The sequence below is a fragment of the Uloborus diversus genome, chromosome 3, assembly GCF_026930045.1.
Source record: "Uloborus diversus isolate 005 chromosome 3, Udiv.v.3.1, whole genome shotgun sequence".
NCBI lineage: Eukaryota > Metazoa > Arthropoda > Arachnida > Araneae > Uloboridae > Uloborus > Uloborus diversus.
The window spans coordinates 34,849,679-34,873,361 of NC_072733.1; the positions used below are offsets into that span (position 1 = coordinate 34,849,679).

Below are 23,683 nucleotides of genomic sequence, written 5' to 3' on the forward strand. Positions count from 1 at the left end.
CATTAGTTTCTGTTCCCGTATGAAAGAAACACCTTTTGCGCATCGTTTTGTGCAATCTAAAATATTTTTACAGTTTTTCTCTGTTATTTGGCAGAGCAGTATTAAACTGTAAGAAAAAGCAGTATATTACTATAAAAACAACAATTATTTTTTGCAGTGTAGACCACCAAAATTTGTCACTGTGTGGGATTGTTGGGTAGCTGATGCAACACTTTTATCAAATTTTTTATCTCATGATCTACTCAAAAGTTTTAGACAGTGTTGCAAGTATATGTGCGCATATTTAGCATAATTCACATAACCGACTGCAGAAAAGAGAGACAGCTTGGTGTTTGCAAACGAGAATTCCCACCGACTTAGAAAGTGCAGAATTGCAGCATTACCTGTCTCACTATTGGCAATTTCAGTTCATCCCCCCTTAGAGTGATGGCAAACGAGTGTAGAAAAGTTGAAGTAAATTAATTAAGAAGAAGGGGGGAAATTTTAGTCAGTTTGGACTTTTTTTTTTTGTGTGTGTGTGTGCTTCACAGGGATTTAGTTTTACCTATCTTTCCAGCTCTCTAAACAGTTAAATAACTCCAGTCACAACTAAACTGGTTACTGAGTTTGCTTAGATCATTTTAGGATGATCCTTATGACATTATTCTAATAACACTGTATAGCATTTTGTACTTCAGAAAAGTTTAAAATCAGTGAAATTTTTCGCGAACTTCACTGCAACCGCTGATTTTAGAATGCAAATAACAGCCCTGCCCTCCCCCCCCCCCAAAGCGATGGCACACCCCTCAAGTGTTACGGAGTACCCATCCAGAATAAAAGCCCTCAAATAAGAAAGAAATACCCCTTGAAAAAACTGCCTTAAAAATTCCAATGACGCAATCTGTGTCATGGAACCTACTCCCCTCCCTCCCGCCTGTGCACCTCGATTAATTAGCATTTCTGTCTGTTAGAGTTTATTATTTTACCGTTATAGACTGGTTTTTGCGACTTTTGAGTAATTTTTTAATTAATAGAAATTATATTTTTTAAGTGGAATATTTAGCCACCCCCCCCCTTTCCCCCCAAACCTTACGAGCAAAATTCTGGGACTTTTTACCTCTTCTTGCTGGTATGGTAAGAAATAATTTGCAACGGGTTTAAACTTTTTTTTTTTTTTTGGATGTTTGAGTATGGCCATTTTTTGGCCTAATTTTACTGTACTAATATGCCAATACGTATGGTTTGGAATTATTCACAACTTAATGACACAGATAAATAATTATTGTTAATCACTAGGGCTACTCGGAAAGAAATCAGTTTAGTTTAAGGTTGTCATACTTACTAATAATTTGTTTTTGAGCTATTTTGGAGCCCAATTTTCAAGAAACCTAAATTCCGAATAAGAGATAAACACAAACCTAAGTTGAAAATGTCCTATTAATAAATGATGCAACCTTAGCCCCATAATAACAGAATAAAGCTAGTATCACAAGAGGCAATAGCTCTCTTTGTAATGTTGCTGATCCCTTAATTTATCCGAGTGAATGTATGACAAGTAGAGCGTAAGAGCTGACGTCAAGTTTTTTAAGATTATAACAAGGACTCCTTAATTAGTCTTAAAACGGGTAGTTTAAAGATTCAGGAGTGTCATCAGCACCTCAGATGCCTCTTGTAATAAGAGCTTCGGGTTACAATTATGCATGCGGAAATTTTGGTGATTGAGACAAAGATGGCCTTAATTAATCTTCGATGATTTTTCGTAATTTTCTTGGGTTTTGAGTAAATTTTTCGAAGTTGAATTTTATTCTTATCTGTAACATACAATAACGTGCCTTTTTGTACGGTAAAATGTAACTATTTTTATAATGCATTTTCGAATTTGTAGTTTGTGGGCCACCGTTGAAGCTAAGCGAAAAGGTAGCCCATGTGCTGAAATCAGTTGTAAAATGTGAAAATTTTATCACCTTACTACTTTTGCTTTCAGAAGAGTAATACAATGTTGAGTTGAAGGAAAAATTTTATTTACAAGAAAGTTATACGCTTGAAAAAATCGCATTAAAGATTTTTTTCGATTCAACGCTGTAGTGGTTTCAGGTGTTCTGATTTTTTTTTATTTACAGCCAAACAATTTGTAACGTAGAAAAAAACATATAGGGGAGAACGGGGCACTGTGGGACTGTTTTCTTTTGATTTGTTTAATTGCTTTAATTCTAGTTTTCAATAAATTTTAACTGCAGGGCATGATAGCAGAATTCTTTAGCTATCACTGTGATTGTTTTCATAATTTATTCTCAGTCGTTTCTATTTGAAAAAATGAAATTTCGAAACGCTGTCAAAGTGTCCCTCTCTGCCCCATGTGGGGACACAGTGGGACAGGTTTTGGGGTACAGTGGAACATCGAGAAATGCACAATTAGTATAAGCTATTTTCTGGCAATATTTATTATTACTAAATTCTGATTGAGAATTCAGTATACAGATGATATTAAAGCAGTTTTAAGCGACAGGATTTGAAACAAGTTGCACTGATAAACCGCATTTGAAAGTTGAAACCATTTTTTTAAAATAATGTTCCAGGCAATGAAAATACCGAAAGACCATTAAATAAGATATTAAAGAAAACAAAATTGGGGAAGTAAAACAAAACTAGAAGGGAAGTATAATTCTTTGCATATTTTTATTCCTTTTTTAATTTTAATACTCTCTTAATGTCTAATTAAAGAGAACAATTTTATTACATCAGCGCTTCGGAGAAACAATACGATATCTAATCCCAGAAATAACATTAAGATATCTTACTATTGCTCTGAGGCAACGACATTTTCGAACACCAAAAAAAAAGAGTAAAGATTACAATTTAGGTGAAATCCCCTGACTTTTACCCGTAGGAAGCTGGCAAATACCACGTCTATAAGAACAATTCCAGAAATATTAACGAATTAAAATTGGAGATAAAAGAATTACGTCCAATCCATCACAGCTGAAACATTACGTTTTGTGTTTGCCAATTAAATTAAACGGGTAAATGTTTGAATGTAACAAAGAGGAAAACATTTTCAGCACCTATTTTAAATAAAATGTCGAAACTAACATTTAATGTATACCTACACGATTTTTTGTATTTGAGTTATCAGTATATGTTTTTCGGGTTATTTTCTTACTTTTTACTGCGAAGAGACTTTATGAACACCCTGTATAATGCTCATTAATTCATAAAACAGTATTAATGCAGCTTGTTTACTATGTATTATACTATGAACTATTTTTTCCTGTTCCTCACCTAAATGGAAAAAAAATCCGTAATGTAAAATATTAATTATACAAGCTGATATTTGCAGTATCATTATTTTTAGACAATATAAGTAGCTATGTATATAAATTTTTAGTCGTATGTAGTGATAGTTATCCAATTCAGGAATATAATTACGTGTTTTCAATATTTATTTTTAAAAGGTAAAAAATTTGTTATGTCAAAAAATTTTGTAGCTTTTTTATTCTTAGGTACTGCAATTATGTGATTAAAAATAGTATTTGTATAATAAAATAAGTATTAACCCTTCAAAGCTCGGTGCCGTCACTTGAAGCCTCCAATTTTTATTTATTCGTTTACTTATTTTAGTCAACTGACAGAGTGGCTTCAACAATTGGCTGAAAATACACTCTATAACAAAAAAAAATCGACGTACCAAGAAGGAGTGATCCGATTGAGACGAAAATTGGTGGATAAGATGACAATGCACAGAATAATAAATGATTAAATTCTCAGATCAATTGAATTATTTATGTCAGATTTACAGTAACAAGTTCACTAAGATATTGACCCTCTTCTAGCCTGGATAAAAGCTGAAGCACGGCGTGGCAAAGACCGATAAAGCTCGCGGAGGTTGTCTTGCGGTATTTCCAGGCAAATTCGCTTCTATTGTCGGAAGAGGTTGTCAACATTCCTTGCCAGATGCAATCGCCATCCCATCATATCCCAGACAGGCTCGATGGGAGAGAGATTTGGCAGGCCACAAAAGAGTTTGACAAGATTGCAGCCGTTCGTACCAACACGTGCCGTATGTTATCCGGTATAGTTCTGCTGAAAACCAGCCGAGGATACTGCAAAGGGAACGGCAGCAAAACATGTCTTAGGATGTCGTCGACGTACCACTGTGCAGTAAGTGTACCTCTAATTACGACCAAAGGGGTCCAGTTATGAAAAGAAATAGCACCCCAGATCATAATGCATTGTTGAGGGCCAGTGTGGCGCGCAAAAGTGAAACCAGTATCCCCCCTCTGCCCTGGGTGTATCCAAACACATCTTCGATGATCGTCATGACACAGTTGGAAACGGGATTCGTCGCTAAAAACTATACGTCCCCAGTCGACACCATTCCAACCTGATCGAGCCATGCACCACTGTACCTAATCTGGCTCGACAGTGTGTTGGCGTCAGTGGCAGGTGGCGTAACGGTCGGCGAGAGCGTAGATTTCGTTGTCCCAACCGCCTGTAAATGGTCATGATGGACACTGATGTTTAGGTCGAACGTCTGATGGTTCATAGAGATGAAGAAAGTGCTGTGACAGACCATTAAAGAAACTGCTCTTTATATACATCTGCTAGATGCGCAGTTTCGATGAGCTGGAGATCAAACTATTCATTCATTGGACATCAAATTTTAATTATTTGCATATCTGGTCAAAACACTCATGCATACAAAATTTCAAAGCAATCGGATGATTGCTTCTCGGTGCGTCGATTTTTTTTTTTTTTTTTTTTTTTTTTTGTTATAGAGTGTACATACGAATTTGGTGACCTGAAACAGAGCCTACATTGCTCTTTTTTTTTTAATGACTGTTATTTAATCAATATTTCCTTTTGTCATAGTTAACATCAACATTTCTTATTTATCAAAATCACCATTAATACAAGAAAAGTAAAATCGAAAATTACAGCATCAATTTGAGCATAATATAAATTAATCAAACCAGAGAGAAGCATTTTAAAAATAAATTAAGCCTCTGACATTGGACGGTGAATTTGATAATAATATTAGCCACTTTGTGAATGATGTGGTATTCTAACCATATAGGATCAATATTTGTTTATTTCTTCACAGCTCCAAGACCTTTTCATGCCACCAGAGACAAAAGTGCTTATTCACAATATATCCGAGGCTACAGCCGCACTTACTCTTTCATCATCAGAAGAGGACCAACTGAACATTTTAGTTTTAGATGGAAAATTTCTGTTGATAGATATTTCAAGGTGCTTTAACTGCAGATTCCGAGCCGTCATGAAACCTGTGGCAACAAAATATGGTAGGTTAATTCATTTTTTACTATAAAAAATAGTTTTTTTTTTTTTTTTTTTTTGATATTCCAAAACGTTGACAAGTTTATTTATTCCAGCAAAGTATAAATGCAATAAAACTTCCAAAGATGTTAAAAATGACTGTGTATCGTGCTATGAATCTATAAAAGAATTTTTTTTTTGAATATTCAAGTCTCTTTTGAGGTTGAAGTTAAAGCTTAACAGTTTAACATATTTTTTAGCTCGAGTAAACGACAAAATTAGTATTTTTTTAAAAAATCTTTACAAAATAGACGTGATAAAGTGAGTTAAATCATTAAACATATTTAAGTAATGAATAAATTGAAAATAGACTGCTGTTACAAGCTTAATTTTTTATTTAAAAGTGTTGAAAACTTGTGAGACATTAGTGTTTTTTTGTATTTCGGCATTGCCAAACCTATCCACAAGAAATCATATTTGCCGTGGCACAGCAATTACGTTTGTAACTCAAAGAGGTACTCATGATTTATTGCTAAGCGTTTGAAATCTCATCAATAAATATTTAGAGTCATCATCTCGACATTAATGTGCGCGAAATTAAGTATTTATTAATTGTCTTATTTCGTCACATTTCGTAGTCACACCAGTTTTACTAAATTTCTGGCAAATCAACGCTTAATTTACCGGGAAAACTAGACTTAAATAACATCTTGTGTATTCCAAAACTCAACAGCTTGATCCTAGCCATAACTACAAAACACAGAGATTAAATATATTTTGAAAGAAGTCATTTTGTTTTCAAGATGCATCATTAAAACTAATTTTTGCTGTATTTATGAAGTATGACCATTTTCTGAAGTAAGATTTTGGATCCAAAAATAACTGAATTTGTTTTCAACTGTACAAATTATCAAAGGCTCACTCCATTTTAAATGACATGACTTAATAGTCGACGTACCTTTCATCTCAAAAAGTGCTTGATAATTTTTACTTTTAAACTCGCTTTTTTTCTCTTTTTTTTTTTTTTTTATTAATTTTTTGTACTTTGTCTGAAATAAATTTTAGTTCACTTTGAATTCAAATTATTAAGTTTAAATAGGCAACAAAAATGTTTTTAGCTTTAACAATTTTGAATATTATATATTTTTTTTTAATGTTTGGAAAATAATAAATTGTAACTTTAAGACAAAGTAAATTAAGTCGTATCAAGTGCCTCTTGTTTTTACGTTTTGATATTCATACATATTTGTAGTTGTTTTATTGACTGCAAAATCTGGATTCCATAACCAATATCATTTTTTTTAATATAAAAGATTTGACACAAAAATAAAACCTAATAGCCTAAACTATTTACTATGATATTAGATACATTATGTATTCTCAAAAATAAACTTAAAAATTTATAAACTAAAGAATGAAGAAATAAAATATTTTATTTCAATGTTCATCTTGTGTTTTGCATAGAAAAAAGCAATGATTGCCCTGCACATTAAATTGCTTATTCAAGACTCACAATGATTGTACTCTTTTTGACACTATATTTATCATACACTGTTAAAACTACAGGTTGCATTCGGCACCTTTCAGGTGTGAAACGCTTGTTCACCAGCGGCACCAAATACGGAGCCGAAATTGCACCTCTAACTGGGGTGAAAAACAGGCACTTTTTAAAAAATAGGCAACCGGGGTGAAAAGAATGAACCTTCGGAGAGAGAAATGGCACCCTTACTTTAGATCCTCCCCCCCCCCTCCAACGTATTATGTGCGTTTTTGAATACAGTTGTGTTTTTTTTTTTTTTTTTTTTTTTTTTAAATAGTTTTGTTTTGATTCATGATAGTCTACGTTTTGCACACATTTCACATTGCATGAATTCAGTCCTGGAAATGATTAAAACTTGCAATTACAGCATTTGATCATATTTCCGAGTTTTCAACATAGTTAAGAAGTGCTCATTGCTTTAATTCATCTGATCGTTCTCTACATCAGTGTTTCTCAACCTCTTTTGACCCACGGGTCGGTAAAAGCAAATGAAAAACATTGCGGACCAGTGAAATTTTTATCCTTTTCTCAAAAATAAATTAAATAAATAATAATAATTATAATAACTCTCGGGGCGGTAAAAAACTTGTGAAAAAATTCTGCGTACTGATGAGTTTTTCTTTTTTTTACAAAGTAATATTAAAAAATAATAAAACAATAAATATCTAGACTTTATTTGGTATCAAAAAGTTGTCACAAATATATTTAAAGCTAAAGACGAGTAATTATTTGAATAATCATAGTTAAGTTAATGATCATTTGTGAGAAATAACCGCACCGAAAGTAAAGTTTAGAGGTACGTATGAATTATTTACATGAAGAGCCAAAAATATTCTGGGATATTAAAGTTACGGAAAAACAAAATCGTTTCTCGAACGTTCAAAATTTCAATCAAGAGTAACAATAAAATAAAATGCACATGAAATTTTTCGACAGTTTAAAGACCTAAAGCAATTCCTAACGCTATCGAAATATTAACCGCTAACAGGAAATGATTCAAACACTTGAACGAAAAAGCAAAAGAAAAAGCTAGACGGAGAGAGATTTCTTTTTTATTGTTTGCGCTCGCGGTTGTGTAGTGATCTACGAAGCACAAGAATCATTTTTATTTAGGTTCTCACTTGTTGATTATGGATAATCTTATTGCGGTTATTTATTTTCGTGATTAAATGTTGCTTATCGAGTACTCAAGAAAACAATGATATATATATTTAGTAGCGTTTTGAATGATGGAAATTTCACGACAGTAACGGTAAACTGAAAATCAACAACTAACGGTACTACGGTATCGTAACGGACTAACGGTAACTGAAAAGCATTAAACATACTTTTAACTATGTTTGAAAGCCCTAAAAGCTACAAAATTATCAAAAGCTGTACTTACTTGTTATTTTAAATAATTATCCTAGAAAAGTTGAGATTTAATCCAATAGTGTACTTCATTCAATGTGAAAGACATAGAAGCCACGCATAGATGCAATCTATCATTCGTCCGCCATATTGAAGTGGTTGAATGGTGAATGTATGCCGGAAGCGCATGCGCCAGCAAGTCATTTTGCGATTGCTTGCTGTTTTGGCACCCCTGTCTACGATTTTCTGCTGTTTTCGCACCCCTGCTCTACTTCCTGGCTAGTATGGCACCCTTGGGCACCATGCTTTCACCTTAGGGGGAATATATTCACTCGTCTGGAACCTCTGGTTATAACAGTGTAATTTACATCATATTTGTTTTGGATTAGCATAATACCTCGTTTCAGTACTTATACAAATCAACATTTCAAACGATATTACACCTAGTATGAACGACTGCTAGTATGAATGAATGCCAATGTTTTGAAGAGTATAACTTTAATTTCTTATAGATAACGTTTATAAGAGATTCTTAGAATCAGAAAACAATTCTACATCAAAAAGAGTTTGCAATTTATCTCTATTTAGCTTTTGATCGTATACATATAGTTAATTACTTAGTAAACCTTCACTATTTCAATGTTCAAATAGTTAACTTTACTGTTGTTTTATCTTTTAGAATGCAATTCGACGCTCAAACTTCCACGAGGTTCTTTTAAATTGATGAAGCATTCAACTTTTGGAAGCTGTATCTTGCTTTTTGAAGCTCCAGCTTTTCATAGAGTGTTCCTTAAAGTAGTTGATATGCTTCCTTTACGCTCGGGGTCCACTTCAAGTGAAGCATGCAGCCTTAGACAGTTGGTTGTTGAACCACTGACTGGCGTGCCTAAGCAAAAAATATGGTAAGTTAATTTTCAACAGGCTGACTTTTAATTAAATACAGAATGTCCCAAAAATTAAATACTATCTAATTTAATTACAAGGATTTAATAATTTTGCGTTTTTATTGATCGTTTTGCTGAGACTTTTTGTCTAACTCAATGCACTATGAAAGTTTTAAAAAATCTTGAGGCACTAATCGAAGTATTAGTCTGGTTTGGTTATCAATGGTGGGAGGGGGTGTAACATATTGGTAATCCTGAATTAAACCCCGATGAATATCTCTCAATCCGACTTAGACTATATTCTACTAACAGGAGGGCGACCTGAAAACTTAACAGTAGCAGTTTGACTCATTAATTTTGAACCACGCCAACTGGCTTTCAAGCATTTTAAGGTAGCAAGAGTAAAATTCATCGGCAAAACTAGTTTTTGGAAGCTTCTACTTTTTCTAAGTGTTCATTAAAGTAGTTGCATACTGCTTTTACGCTCAAGATACACTTCAAGTGAAGCATACAGCCTTAAACAGTTGGTTGTTAAGCCACCGGCAGGCGGGAGTACACAAAAAATATTGTTTGTTTATTTTCAATAAGAAAACTAAAGTATGCAGTATACCCACTAAAATCCCTTCCGTCACAACTCATTTTTGGGGGCTCCTTACAACATGAACAGAGTTAGGAACAATATTTTTTATAATCTTATTGGATTCACCTTCGATTTCCCTAACGCCAGGTCCACATTCTCCCCCCGAGAGCCCGAGAGGTTTTTTATGGCCGAGAGATTGGCGAGGGGTGCGCTGAATGAGAGAGGCGTACACACTCTCGGGGGAGTGTTTTGCGCGAAGAAGCCGGTGACGTCACGAGCATTCCCGCACTTTTCAACTGTCAATGTCAACGTCGCTTCTTTTGTTTACAAAATGGACCACAAAGTAGCTGCAGCTTTTGCCCGATGTGTGTGTATATTTACCACATTACGAAGACAAGAAAGAGATGGGAGAAATTTTTGAACGTTGGTAAATTTCTAAACGTAATAATGCAATTAAACAGAAAATGAAAATATGAGAGTAGAATAGTGGCGCACTCAGGAGTTTTTTCTGGGAGGGATTAGAATTTTTCGGATACGTGAAGAGGGGCAAAATCAGCATTTTTTCAATCTCTCCCAGATTCATGTAGATTTTTTTTTAAGTTTCGAAATAGTAAAGTTTTATACAGTTTTTATTTTGATTATAAACTGGCTTAATAAAATTTCAGGGAATATTAAAATTTTCGCTTTTGTTCTCAATGCTACCTTTCTCTCTACCTATCGAAACACAAAATTAGTTTGAATTTTCAAATCATGAAAGATACACACCAATCTAATGGGGTTGTTTCCATCAGTCAAAAGTACTATAGTTAGTCACTCAGGTTGATAGAATGAGCGACAAAAATAATAATAATAATAACATGGAGCGAAGAAAATCTTTAATTTTCAAAACATTTAACGTTTAATTAATTTTTTTAAGTGTCCGATTTTTCAAACAAGACGTGGTCTTTGTCAGACGTGGTCTAACGTCAAAAATGATGTACTTTGACGCTACTCCACTGTCGCCTTGAATGTTTACGCTAGCTATCTACCACGTTTCCAGCTTAGCAAGCCGGGACTACCGCGAATCTTAGCGAGAAGGTAAAAAAAATCTTGTGGGCCTGGGCCAAACAAGTTAGACACCATCTTTACTAGCGCTTAAGCGATGGGAAATTTCTTTCGTCCAGTATAGCACCATGTGGATTTCTTGTGTTCTTTTATTTACATATCGGCCAAATTTTGCAAAAATTGTCATATTCCACTTGATTTTTTTTAATGGCATAAGCGTTCGCTATGCTTTGTATATTTTTAATATTTTAATACGGATTTAGTTTTTTATTAAATCTTTTTTCTTTGCCTTAGTTAAAAAAAATATATTTTTACTTAAAGACAAAATTATAGCATGATAAATTGATTTAAATTGAAGGTAAATAAATTGATTTCTTTTAAATGATTTATGTGTTCTTACCTTTCTTCTTTTTATTTTTAACGTATGAGGATACGCTAATTAACTAATTTTATACTTTATTGGAATCGTAAATGATGTATTCGTATTTAAGAACTGACTTGGTTAGTCTTGCAGCGTTTATAAATGAATGTGTCTTCATATGAAATAAATGAAAATCTCTTAAAATGTGTGAATGAAATATAATTTTGTAAAATTTCTATTTTCAAAATTGAGAGCAACTTACTTTCGTTCAAAGTATTTGTTAGAATATTACAATTCATAGTATCTACCTGAATATAGATTTATTTATTAAAGATTGATATTGATTTTTGTAACTACACCAAAGAGAAGGAAAATAATTTACCCTTTTAACATTTATATTCCTGGATATGTTGTATATAAAATTAAATAAAATTACTTGCAGTGTCACCCTTGCGTTAAATTTTAGCCTCAAACAAATCAGTTTTGTTTGATGTGGCAGAAGAAACGACAAAAAATATCTGCTTGACATTAACAGGGGGAAATTAACCTGTCCCAATCCAGAAATTGAGAAAGCTTTTGCAATTTTTCATAAAATGTTTCATTATATTTTGAGATACCTGGAAGAATAATTGTTTTAGCCAAATGTGAAAGGTATTTTAAAAAGCGCAGTCAAACAAAAGTTTCCAGAATTTGACAAAATGAATGAAGAATGTGAAAGCTGCAACCGTCCTATGATGGAACTTGTTTTAAAAGGCGTTTCTGCCTTTATAAATATACTTTTGAACAATTAAACAAAGATGAACAATTATCCAAATGTAAACGGAGGAACGAAACGTAAGTGCACGATTGTGAAGTCTAGTGCTGCAGGATAATAGTTTTTGATATTAACTCATGAAGTGAGAAAACACAAATCTAGTTAAATTAATCAGGAATGAAAAATCCTTTTCACGCCTAATGAAGTCTCATAGAATTCATTGGTGGGGGGGGGGAGTAAAGATCAAGCATGCCTTCCCGTGGAGCCTCTCGGGAACGCTTTTTTTTTTTTTTTTTCAGAAGACAAACATGACTCTGGCAAAAAAAAATAAATAAATAAATGCATTTAGAAATGTAAAAGTGGACTAAAAATGCAGGTTTTCTACTCAAAATTACACGTTAAAGTTTTTATTTAATTCTGGGAACATCAAGTTTACAAGAACAACAACCATCGCTTAACAAATCGCCCGTTTTACGAAGACCAGGCCCACAAGATTTTTTCCCCAGATTCGCGGCGGTCCCGGGAAACCAGAGAGCAACCTCTACATTCTCGGTCTCGCACTGTCTCGGGATCCTGTGCAAGAATGTGGACGAGGCGTTAGTCGTAGGGGCCCCGCGTAGTTGCGGCATGGTATATCTGCCACTGTAACTTATTGTCAATTGGCAGCTGTGAAATGTAAACAAACCGTTCAGTCAGAGGAAAGAAGATTTCAAAGAAATGCTGATGACAGAAATAGGCGTCTAACAAAAGGCCTAAAACTTGAGAAGGCAATATTATTTTTTTTTTACTTCGAAAAATAGTCAAAAAACCCTGAATTTAAATAGGTGGCTTAGCTAAAAATAAATCATGTTTTCATGTATCCTTCCTTTTTATGTGCATGATTTAAACAAGTTTTTAAATTTGTTGTGTAGAATGCATAGGTATTTATACTACACATCTTTACTTTTTAACAAAATAATTATAGCAAGCGACCGATTGGTCGCTTAAGGCGACTAGTTTAAGTAATTTATTTTATTCCTTAGAGACACTGTCGATTTGTACATGCCACTATGTGCGCTAAAACTTACTTTTTTAAAAAAATATGTTTTATCTTTTAGGTCAGCTTGCAACAACTTTTCTCAGGCACAAACAGAATTATACATATCAGAAAGTAATTCGTTAAAAGTCCAATGGGATAACAAGTTCGAAGATGTCTTACTCAACTATGAATACTTTCCTCTCTGTGCCAATCGAACTTTAGGAGATACCTCGAGTGGCCATTTTTGCTCTCCAGGTTACCCCGATATTTTTTTTGGATGCAATACTTCTTACTCCATATATGTGCCTTTTGGATTTTCGATTGAACTCAAACTGAGTGTCTTAGGAGTGACGGCTGGTGCCTTCTGTCAAAACAATTCCCTAGAAGTGTTGACGCGCAATGCAACGCACGGGGAGAAAACATTGCTTGGTTTGTGCCTGGATGCTGTTGATGGCCAGAAAGATATATTCACTTTGCACTCTTTTGATAATCGCCTGGACATCAGGATACGCCCTAAAGAAGATTTACCACGCAAGGGCTTTTGTGCTTCATATAGAGCGATTGCAAATGATCCAAGTACTGTTCTAGATTGCCCATATGGTTGGGTGCCCGGACAAAAGTTCTGTTACAAGATTTTTGATAAGAAATTATCTTGGATTAGCGCTGAAGAATTGTGTCAAATGAAAGGTGGTCACTTAGCAAGCATTACAGATAACAGAATAGCTTTGCTCATTGATGATATCATTTTGAATAGGTAAGATATGGTTATTTTCCCCTTAGCACTGGTTACCATATTTTTATTATTTAAAAAATAATTTAAATCAAATATGCTTCTACTCTAGGAGGTCTTTTACTTTCAGTCTAATATCTAGTAGGCGATATTTTTAAGCAGTCCATTAAAAATACATAACATTATATCATGAAAATAATTATTTTTAGTATTTTTAGCAAGTGTATTTTCCCTAATTTTGTAATGTTCATTAACTAGTGTACAAGACTCGAATGTCATCGTGTATTCATACTCGTTTTCTTCTGAGTATTAAACCTCAATTTCAATTTATTGATATCTTTTTTGAAAATAAAACTTATCTCCGAAGAATAAAATCGAAAATTCTTCCACTACTGTTAAGAAAAGTCTTTACAAGCTATTGCATACAGTAATTACGAAATACCAAACTTTTAGCAAAAGAATTAAATCATTGCCACCATTTGCAGTCTGAAAAATGCCTGCAAAAATTTCACTAAACATAATTCAATAACGTTACTATTTCAGGAAAGCAAAATAAAGTTCAACGCAAAATCATAGAGTAATTTAATGGAGATCAAAATTATTGTTTTTCTGTGGGCGTGGGACAAAAAACATTTGCTTTTGGCAAACACATGTACGTTAAACACGTAGTTGTGCCCCTAAAATTTCAGTAAAGGGACTGCATCTGCACTTGATTGGCTATTATTGACTAGATTAACGTGGAGTTGCCAGGACATTTATTGACTCTTGCAGTACAAATATTCAATTTCGAATAGACCTTAGCATAGCAGATGCCACCTACGAATATCTTACAATCGATGCAGACTGAGCAAGTTACGTTATGTTATTTCATTAAACTGTGCTTCGAAATGCATTTAAAAGACAGAAACGATATGTTCACAAGTCTTAAATAGAAGATTGTTCTTTTATAGAATGTATAATAAAACGATCAAGTTTTTCTCCAAACATAAATGTTTTAACCTGTGGTTCGTATCCTTTTCGTTTTTGCCTAGTTATAACTATAGCGGCACTCGAACACTAAAACAAAATTTAAGAATTTTACATGGTTGATTGAAGTGTACGGTAAGCATATTATAAAAATAGCATATTATTTTTCAAAGCAATTAAATATGTATATTTAATGACGGTAAGTTTGCCAAGATTGGCCACGTAAGAGCATTAAGTTGATTACAATAATTGATTTCAAAAATAGTCATTAGATCATTTATCCACCATTGTTCGAATCTTCATATGCCAATATTTATAGTCAAAAATTATAACTTCGTTCTCTGAATTTTTACAGTGAAAAAGAAGAAAATATTTCGAGATTTCGTGTTTAGTGCCTAAACTTGAGGGACATTTCACAGTGAAATACTTAGGATCGATCTTTATACAAATACAAATACAAAAGTGACGAACAGCAACATGCTCTGGGCCCAACTAGACTGGTCCTAGTCAATTTACAACCCCCAGTGAAGATCAATGGCCCTCTTAAAACTATCTACTTCCCTTGCTCATTACCACTTCTTCCGGTAAGCTGTTCCAAGGTTCCACTACCCTGCTGAAATAATAATTTTTCCTAATATTCATGTTAGCCTGAGATTTAAAATGAACCTAATTATGAAACAGAACCTAAGGTGTTGACGTTTGCGCGGGATTGGTAAATTGGGGAGTATTTCGGATAAGTTTCTCAAACCAAACAATACAAATAGAACAACTGCCAAACAAATTATGCTTACTTTCTTTCCTGGATGTACTTAAGATAAAAAGAAACATCATAAGCTATAAAGTAAAAGAATCCAAACTCATTAGCAAAGAAACTGCTTTATTCAATTCAGTCCTTTTAGAAATTGTTTTCCTCAACTGATCATTCATAAATATTAATATATAAGCGAAATCATAAAGACTAACAGCTGCATCAAAAAACAACGCATAATTCCCAAAAAATGTTGTTTTGGGGAAATAATAACTTTTTTTGAATGTTAACTACGGATGCAAATAAGTTAAACCAGATAAACTAGTTTTCTCTTCAATACAAGTCCCAGTTATTCCACAAAGCTCTATTCAGTTTTGTAGAACAAAAGAGCAAAAATTAATTTAGTTTACCAACTGTGCCCAGTAAAATGTCTTCATGATTATAAAGGCCATTATCTTAAAAATGAAAATCACTTTCTATATACTTTTAAATATTTTCTTTTACTTTTTAAATCAGAACAATCGAATAATTCGCGCTCTAATTCACTTTGTGTAATTGTCCTTTACAGTCCTTCTCATGAGACCAACAATGCCTATTGGATCGGTGCCAACGATTTGAGATATGAAAATTGCTATGAATGGACAGACGGACAAGCCTTTGACTTTTTCTGTAAGTATTGTTTAATGTTTCGGAAATATTTCGATGTATTTGAAAGTTTTACGGTAGAATAACTTTATGTAAAGCGGTTTATGACCGTAATAAAAGTTCGTCACTTGTTAAGTACCAAAGAAAAATACTTTGAAGCATCAAGTTTTAGTATTGAAGCCTAATGGAATGCTTAACATAAATAATTCCCGCAAAACAGACGACTACAATTAGTAAGCATGCACATTTCACAAAAGATATTATTTGAGTTTTTGTATTGTTGCATTATTTCCTTATTGCAGCCTCTAATGTAAAGAAAACATTCTAAACGAAGAGGGAATTGCGGAGAGTTCTTAAATTACCATTTTAAATACTTCAAATAACAATCATTTCACACTTAGCCAAAACTCAGAAATGAAAATATTTTGAATGAAGTAAAGGTAATAGTATTTTTAAACCATTAAGTTATAAAAAAAAAATATTTCAAAAGCATTATTTAAATGATATTTCTTTCTTCTTTTTCATTGATTATATTAAACAAATCATTGCATTTACGGTAATTTTATTCCCCAATTTCTCTTTACTTAACTCTAACACATGTATTTTGATGTTATTTCTGTATTTAAGATAAAAACCCAGAGGCGCAACAGTCTACTGGGCTATCTCAGTTTTGTAACTGAGGGCTCTGGGGTGCAACACTGATGTACCGGATAAGTTGTCAGATGTACACGAAATCCCCACTATTTATTTTCCAAGTACGCTGCGTACTCATGTTATAGCCCCACTGAAAGGATGAAAGACTGAGTCGACCTTGCTAAACGCGGGAATCAAACCTGGGCCTGCGGCGTGGAAGTGCACTAAGTCACTGGACTTCTATTATTGAATCTATTGGTAAAAAATTGACGGAAAGCTCCTAAAGGATAGTCGAGTTACTAAAAATTAAGAAATAATAACTATGGAAATCGTTCAAAATGTATTATTTTCCAGGTTCAAATTTTTCCCTTCGAGGTAATTTTGAAAAAATGGAAAAAAAAAAAAATTCATGGGAGAAATGTCTCCTTTTTTTCTTTTTCTTTCTTTTTTTTTTTTTTTAATTTCACAGTATCACAAGACTTCTATAATTCATCACTTTATATAGAATATAACAAAATAGTTGACTAAAGGTTTTAACAACTTTTACATCAGTATTCAAGAGTAATTTTCCCACAGCAATTATTGGAGTATACAATGAGTTGTGTTAAAGGTTGACAACTTATTTTGTTAAATAAAATGTCTCAAACTGGTGTTGTGACCGTACCAGCAGAGTTCAACATCTGACCTTCTACCATATCTTTTGTAGACACAGGGTACATTAAAAATGTAAAGTGATTCAAAGGTAACCCTTTTGGTTCAAAAGTTACCTAAATGACTGTATCAATCTGTTTACATAAATAGATCACTATCAAGCTGTCACATTAATAAAATTCATAAGTCGTGCAGTAAGTACTTTCTTTTTCAAGCACGGAATGCAACATAATCATTGATTTTCAATCAACTCTTACAAAACTTTTTCAGATTTTAAATGTTAACGACAATGATTTATTACGCAAAATGTGACTGATTATTGATAAAATATTCTTAGTTGCTATTTACTGCTAACCAACTGTTTAGCGTTAAATTAAAGTATAATACTATTTTATTGAACGGTAAAGAAAAGAGAAAACATTATAAATGTATACATTTGCAATAATATGCTTCACGTATTTCGAGATTTCAAGTATCTTTAGTACATAAAAGTGTAAACTTATAGATGCAATGTCATTCGACAAAAATCTGATTTCGAAGGATAAGAGCTCATCTAAAGACATTTTTGAACAATGACACATTTAAATTCTGTGAGAATACGTTTCACAGCACTCTTGGAACACTACTTCTATTATAGAAGTAGTTTTTGCTGTTAATTTTGCAGCAATCTTGCGAGGGATCTGTCGATCAAACCAGTCTTCGGTCGGTCTTCGACCAGGGAAGGCCATCATTTTTGACGGCATGGACGACGCCAATCAAACGCGATTCATTAAACCAAAATTTCTAGTAATATAATAATGAGATGTTCTACTGGCCGGTAGTTGAAATAAAGCTGTTTAAAATATATTTGTACAAAGGAAAGTGAAAAGGGTGCCCAAATATATTCCCTATCTGTTCTCCAAAATGTTCCCAAGTATAAAGTCAACAAATATCTTGGACACATTAGAACACTTCTTTTGCACAAATTTCAATGCAGCATCAGGCAACTGGAACACATTTTCTAAAATAGTACAGTGATCCAAAAGTGTTTCCAATTAATTCTGAGAAATTTAAGTGAAAGGCAACAAAGCATACTTCAGAGGAAAAACGATGTAGCTCCTTAACAGCTCAAAGTATTATTTTGAAGCTTTAGTGTTTTTTGTTTTTTTTTTTTTTTTTTTTCTCTCAAGACTTGCATTGTTTTCCAATTAACTCCAAACGTTATTTGAACTATTATTAAAAATCCAAAATGTATTTGATTTACCATATACATTTGTAGCAACAGATATGTAGGCTTGCCAGACGTCCCGGTTTGACCGGGACAATCCTGGTTTTCAGACGAAATCCCGGCGTCCTGGCCGGATTACTTCATGTCCCGGAAAAAGATAAATTTGATTACAGATGACCAAAAATGTCATAAAATAATTATCTGTGAAAGACTATTTCAATAATAACTTTGTCATTTCTGTACCTCAGACCATAGCCAGACAGACATAACTCCAAAAATTTTCTGATTATTAGGGGAGGGTGTCCCAAAGCGGGTAGGTTTTCGAAGAAAGTTCGGATATTGTAGTTTTGGGATTTTAATCGCAACAATTTCGGTTTATTTCCTAGCAGGCTTCTTGAACTTCAAAATAAAAAGTGATTTTTGTATTATTTCAAACCCAATATTTACTTATTATTTCTTAACAAACATGTGAAAAACCCGCTTTGCCCTACCATGGAGCCCAAAGCGGGTAAGCTTAACTAATTGTGGTTTGGTACATTTTCCAATAAATTATGAAGTTATAAATGATTAAAATAGTTGACTAGCTACCAGCCATTATATAAAAAATATGAAACAGTTGTACTTATCCAATTTAAAATCAGTACATTTGTTTATAATATATAAAGAAATAACTGAGTTAATTAATAGACTAATTAATTGCCATCCTAAAAAACAACTTTTCAAAGTTATACTTATCCTTTTGAAGGAGAAAATCTAAGTCAGCACACGAGTCAAGAAACTTTAAATAAATATATGATTAAATTCTGTACCCGCTTTGCCCGACCCGCTTTGCCCAAAAGTACGTTTTTTGCATTTCAATATTTATAACCTTAAATTAATAATTAAAAAAAAACGGAACGACCATCGTAGTTTATAGGTGGATAGTGTCACAATAAGTTAATATTATTGACAATAAAAAAATAAGCTGGTCTTCGACTAATCACAAGTTACAAAACGTAATTTTCTTTTAATGTATCATTTTTTTAAAGCCTGGTTGCGCCATGCCGCTTCACTGCTGCTTCGATAGTCTGGCTCTGAGGTACAGATTTGTAACATTGAGCTGTAAAATTAATATCGCATTAGCTTGTGAGGATTTTTACAACAAGATTCAAAAAGAAAAAAAACTTTCTGAAACAGTCTTAGCCAATGCAAAGAACATGTAAATGTGGTTCAAATTTTCATTCCACATTCAAAGTTTTTCTTCTTACTAAAGTAAGTTCAAGATTATTACCCCTGGTTTATGCTCATAATTAGTAACCGTTTATTCATAGTATGGAGAATGAACTACCCTCTAAAAGACTCTAAAAACCAACGAATGGTGTATACCCTTTTGAATACTCGCTACGCTGGCGGGGGAGGGGGAGCATTCCAGTGTCTCGGTTGACCATTTCAGAAATCGGGCAAACCTACAAATATGGGACAGCTCCCATACACGACAATTAATTGCAGATAGCTAACATTATCTTTCATTAAAATCTCGCTGAAATTTTCTTCTATAATTTTTTTTTAAAAAGGTTTTTGTGATTCCTGAAAGTTTTTATGCTGTGTCGATCTGTCCCCTTCTTACATCAATGACTTCAATTTTAAAAATATCAACTTTACTTACGATAGAACACAAAACTAAAAACTGTCTAGAAAGCAAAAAATACATGATCAAGTCAAAAAAAGAAAAAACACAATAAATCCCAAGCCTGATCACTAAAGAAATCCTATTCTAGCAAACAAAGATCCAAGAATTTTATTTTAACAAACGCAACGTGAATTGAAAACGAGTAGATATATTTTCCTTTCCAACAAAATTTCTCCCGGATGATTAAAAGGCAGACCAATTCCTATGATGACATTGTTTGCATATTTGAATTTCATGCACCCGCTGGATTTGAAAATGTTTGTTCTCTTAATAAATTAAAACCTACGGCATTTCTTACTGTGCAATTGAATTATCGCAGGAAATTGAAATTCCTCATCTGAATTCTTCCGAACTAAGTTTCTTAATAGGGTGAAATTCTTCGGATAAAACAACTCGAGTAGAAATATTTCGCAATGACTATTTACTCTGCCTTTTCAGTGGAAATAAAAATTTTATGTTTTTTTTTAAACCTTTTTTATCTCAACAATGTAACCATTCCACTAATTTATTAGCTATGCTAGTAATTTTAAAACTTCTTTGATGAATTTATAATTGTAATTAATTTAAATAGTTCTTTATTATTATTACTTTATATGTAATAGTATTTTCCCGTAGATATTGAGTGATTTATAATTTATTTCGGAATGCAGTGCATATTGATTTAAGTTAGTACTTTTTAAAAATTTTGTCATCGTATTTAAAGCTAATATAATGTTTCATTAACCTGCATCTAAATATTCACAAATCCTAATGAAAATATATGAGAAACATTTTGTTGTAATGTGTTTGTGTCTAGCTGAAAAATGTTTTAACTTTGACAAAAAGGTAGTTTTTATCACCAATCAACATATTTCCTGCCAATCCAAAACACTCTTTTCAAATCGTCCCTTATTACAGGCTGTTATTGGGTAATGGAAAAGTTACAAACTTTGAAAATAAATTCCTTACTTATGTCTTTTTGTGCCTAATTTGGCTTACTAAGATTGGCTTTTATTACACTAATTTTCTTTTAACATACATTTTTACAGATTGCTTGTATGTGGTTTTCTCTGTTTTGCCAACGGTTTAAATAGAAATCTAAGGTGTTGGTGAGAAATTTAAGAGATACCGAAAAAATGGTATCACTTTTGGCGACCGAGTGTTGCTGCCTAATTTGCTGAGAAATCCCTAAATGTTGTCCAACTTGGTGACATTTCGCGACTTTTCAAACATAGTAAATAAATTTGGAATTTACTAGAAATTTCCAGTGTTTTCTCTCTCTCAAGAGAACAAATCAGAGCTCTTCCTATCTCTAATTTGGGTTGTCAGCCCGCTGTGAGTTACTATTTAGTGCTCTGATGTTTTGTTTGAGCTGCGATTTTTGCCGTTGCGCGTTACGTGTTTGGAAGTTAATATGTGTTTACCGTTGTGAGTTTTTTTATGGTATTTGCTTAGTTGAGGGATATTTTAACAATTGTCCATAGTAATTATTATTTATATATCTTATACTATTTATTCATGTAACTTATTCTTATTTATATAACTTGTAATCTTGTCATTGCAAGATTATAAGTAATAAAGCAATTATGTAAAAAAAAGTAATAATAAGAAGGGAATAATACAAAGTGGTATAAAACTCACTTATAGCTCAAATAGAATCGTTGAAATATATGATAGCAGAAAAAAATTTGATACATCCTACAAAATGTCCTACTTGCGAAAATATAAGTTGCTATCCTGTACCAAGTGGTACAACAAAGTACAATACCGGCTGAATCATTTCTACCATTTTAACAATTGTCCGTAGTAATTATTTTTTATATATCTTATACTATTTATTCATGTAACTTATTCTTATTTATGTAACTTGTAATCTTGTCATTGCAAGATTATAAGTAATAAATCAGTTGTGTAAAAAAAAGTAATAATAAGAAGGGAACGATACGCAAAGTGGTATAAAACTCACGTATAGTTCAAATAGAATCGTTGAAATGTATGATAGCAAAAAAAAATTTAACACATCCCACAAAATGTCCTATTTGCGCAAATGTAAGTTACTATCCTGTACCCAGTGGGTACAACAAAGTACAAAATCGGCTGGATCATTTCTACCACCTTTGAATTAATTTATCAGTTTATCGCACATCCAACTCAATACCGCCGTAAGTGCAGTTTTTTTTTTTTTTTTAATTTTTGATTTTTTTATTGGTATTGTAGTGCGGTATTGGATTTTGGATATCGGGTACAACTGTTCAAAATACAACGGTATTGGATTTTGAAATGAAATACGTACAATTAAACTCAATAAATATACATAGATATATTAATATCTTGCGACTGTATTTCATTTTGAAATTTAACTTGTGAGCCCTGCAATGACGTCAAAAAAATATCGTCCCCAAATGAAGGTCATCCCCCTTTGTTAGCGGCATACTATTCTAGAAATTCGAAAAAAAAAGAATGACATATTCTAAAAATTAAGTATCTTTCAATTTTCAAAATATTTTTTTTTAATGAAATCAATGGCAGATGTACGGTAAGATGTATTTTCTCCTTTTGAAAAACTCAACTTAAGGATCATTTCTAAAATTTTCAGCATTTTTAGACTATTTTCCATTATTCAAAAAATGGCTTAGTTGTTCTTTTAGTTACTGATTTATGTTTTATCGTTTACTTTAACAATTTCTAAAGTTTCAAAGATCATTTTGGTTTATTTAGTTTAATGTCAATAACGATGCTTGATTTCCAATTGTTATTTGATTTTAGTTAAATTTTAGTTATTATCATTGTTTGGCGCGACCTTTCACTTTACAGTCAGCTTGATCCATTACACTGTAGACAATGCGGGCTAGATTCACCTAATTTTTAAGCCGTAGGTTTTTAATTATTTTCATGATTAACATATTAGTGCAACTTATAAGAAAAAAACAGTTAAATTTAAAGTTTATTTTAAAGCTGTAACTTTTTAAATATTTTTATGATAAATGTATTAGTGCAACTCTTAAGAAAAAATCAGTTAAATTTAACTTTTAAACGTCTTGAAATATGAATAAAAATTTCACGTAACAGGGTTATCCACAAGTGTTGCATTACATTACAATAATAATTAAATATACATGCACATTGAAAAGCAACTAACATTAATTAAAATGTGAATTTTTTTAAACCCAATTGCGATGGCTCAAAAAATTGCTTATTTCTCTCGAAAAGGAAAAAGACTCTGCAGTAAATCTGCGCAGGAACAACAAATAATTAATGTAAAAAATATTAGTTTTGCCGAAAAAAAATGGTTAAGTTCCTTATACCTTTTAGTCTCGATCTAACTTTCACGCCCATTTCCAGAAAACTTTTGAATACTTCAAGAGATTCTTATATCATGATGCAATAGAAATTAAAATATAACTTGAAATGTTTTAAACTATATTTGAATTACAAGAGACATGACGTGTTTCAGATCTAAATAAAACTACTGGTTGTTGAGAAATGTAAGATTATAGGATTTCGGTAACTATAGTAACTACAGGGTGATTAGTGAACAAGCCCTGATTTCAAAATTAAATATCTCTGCAACAAAGATCGATAGAATTATGCGGTAAACTGTACGGTTATTAGCAAAACTGTAAAAATCGTGCACAAAAGTTTAGAAAATTTAGTTACGAAAATCGTCA

At 32.6% G+C, this 23,683-nt stretch overlaps 1 protein-coding gene across 1 annotated transcript in view; it reads left to right on the top strand.

Annotated features, from left to right (window-relative positions):
* Positions 1-426: 426 nt before the first annotated feature.
* LOC129218337 (uncharacterized) overlaps positions 427-23,683 on the top strand; it is a 148,893-nt gene continuing 125,636 nt past the window's right edge. Inside the window, exons 1-5 of the mRNA XM_054852576.1 lie at positions 427-453; positions 5,081-5,282; positions 8,826-9,048; positions 12,867-13,541; positions 15,800-15,900. Of these exons, the coding sequence (XP_054708551.1) occupies positions 427-453; positions 5,081-5,282; positions 8,826-9,048; positions 12,867-13,541; positions 15,800-15,900 (1,228 nt within the window). The remainder of the gene's footprint in view (positions 454-5,080; positions 5,283-8,825; positions 9,049-12,866; positions 13,542-15,799; positions 15,901-23,683) is intronic.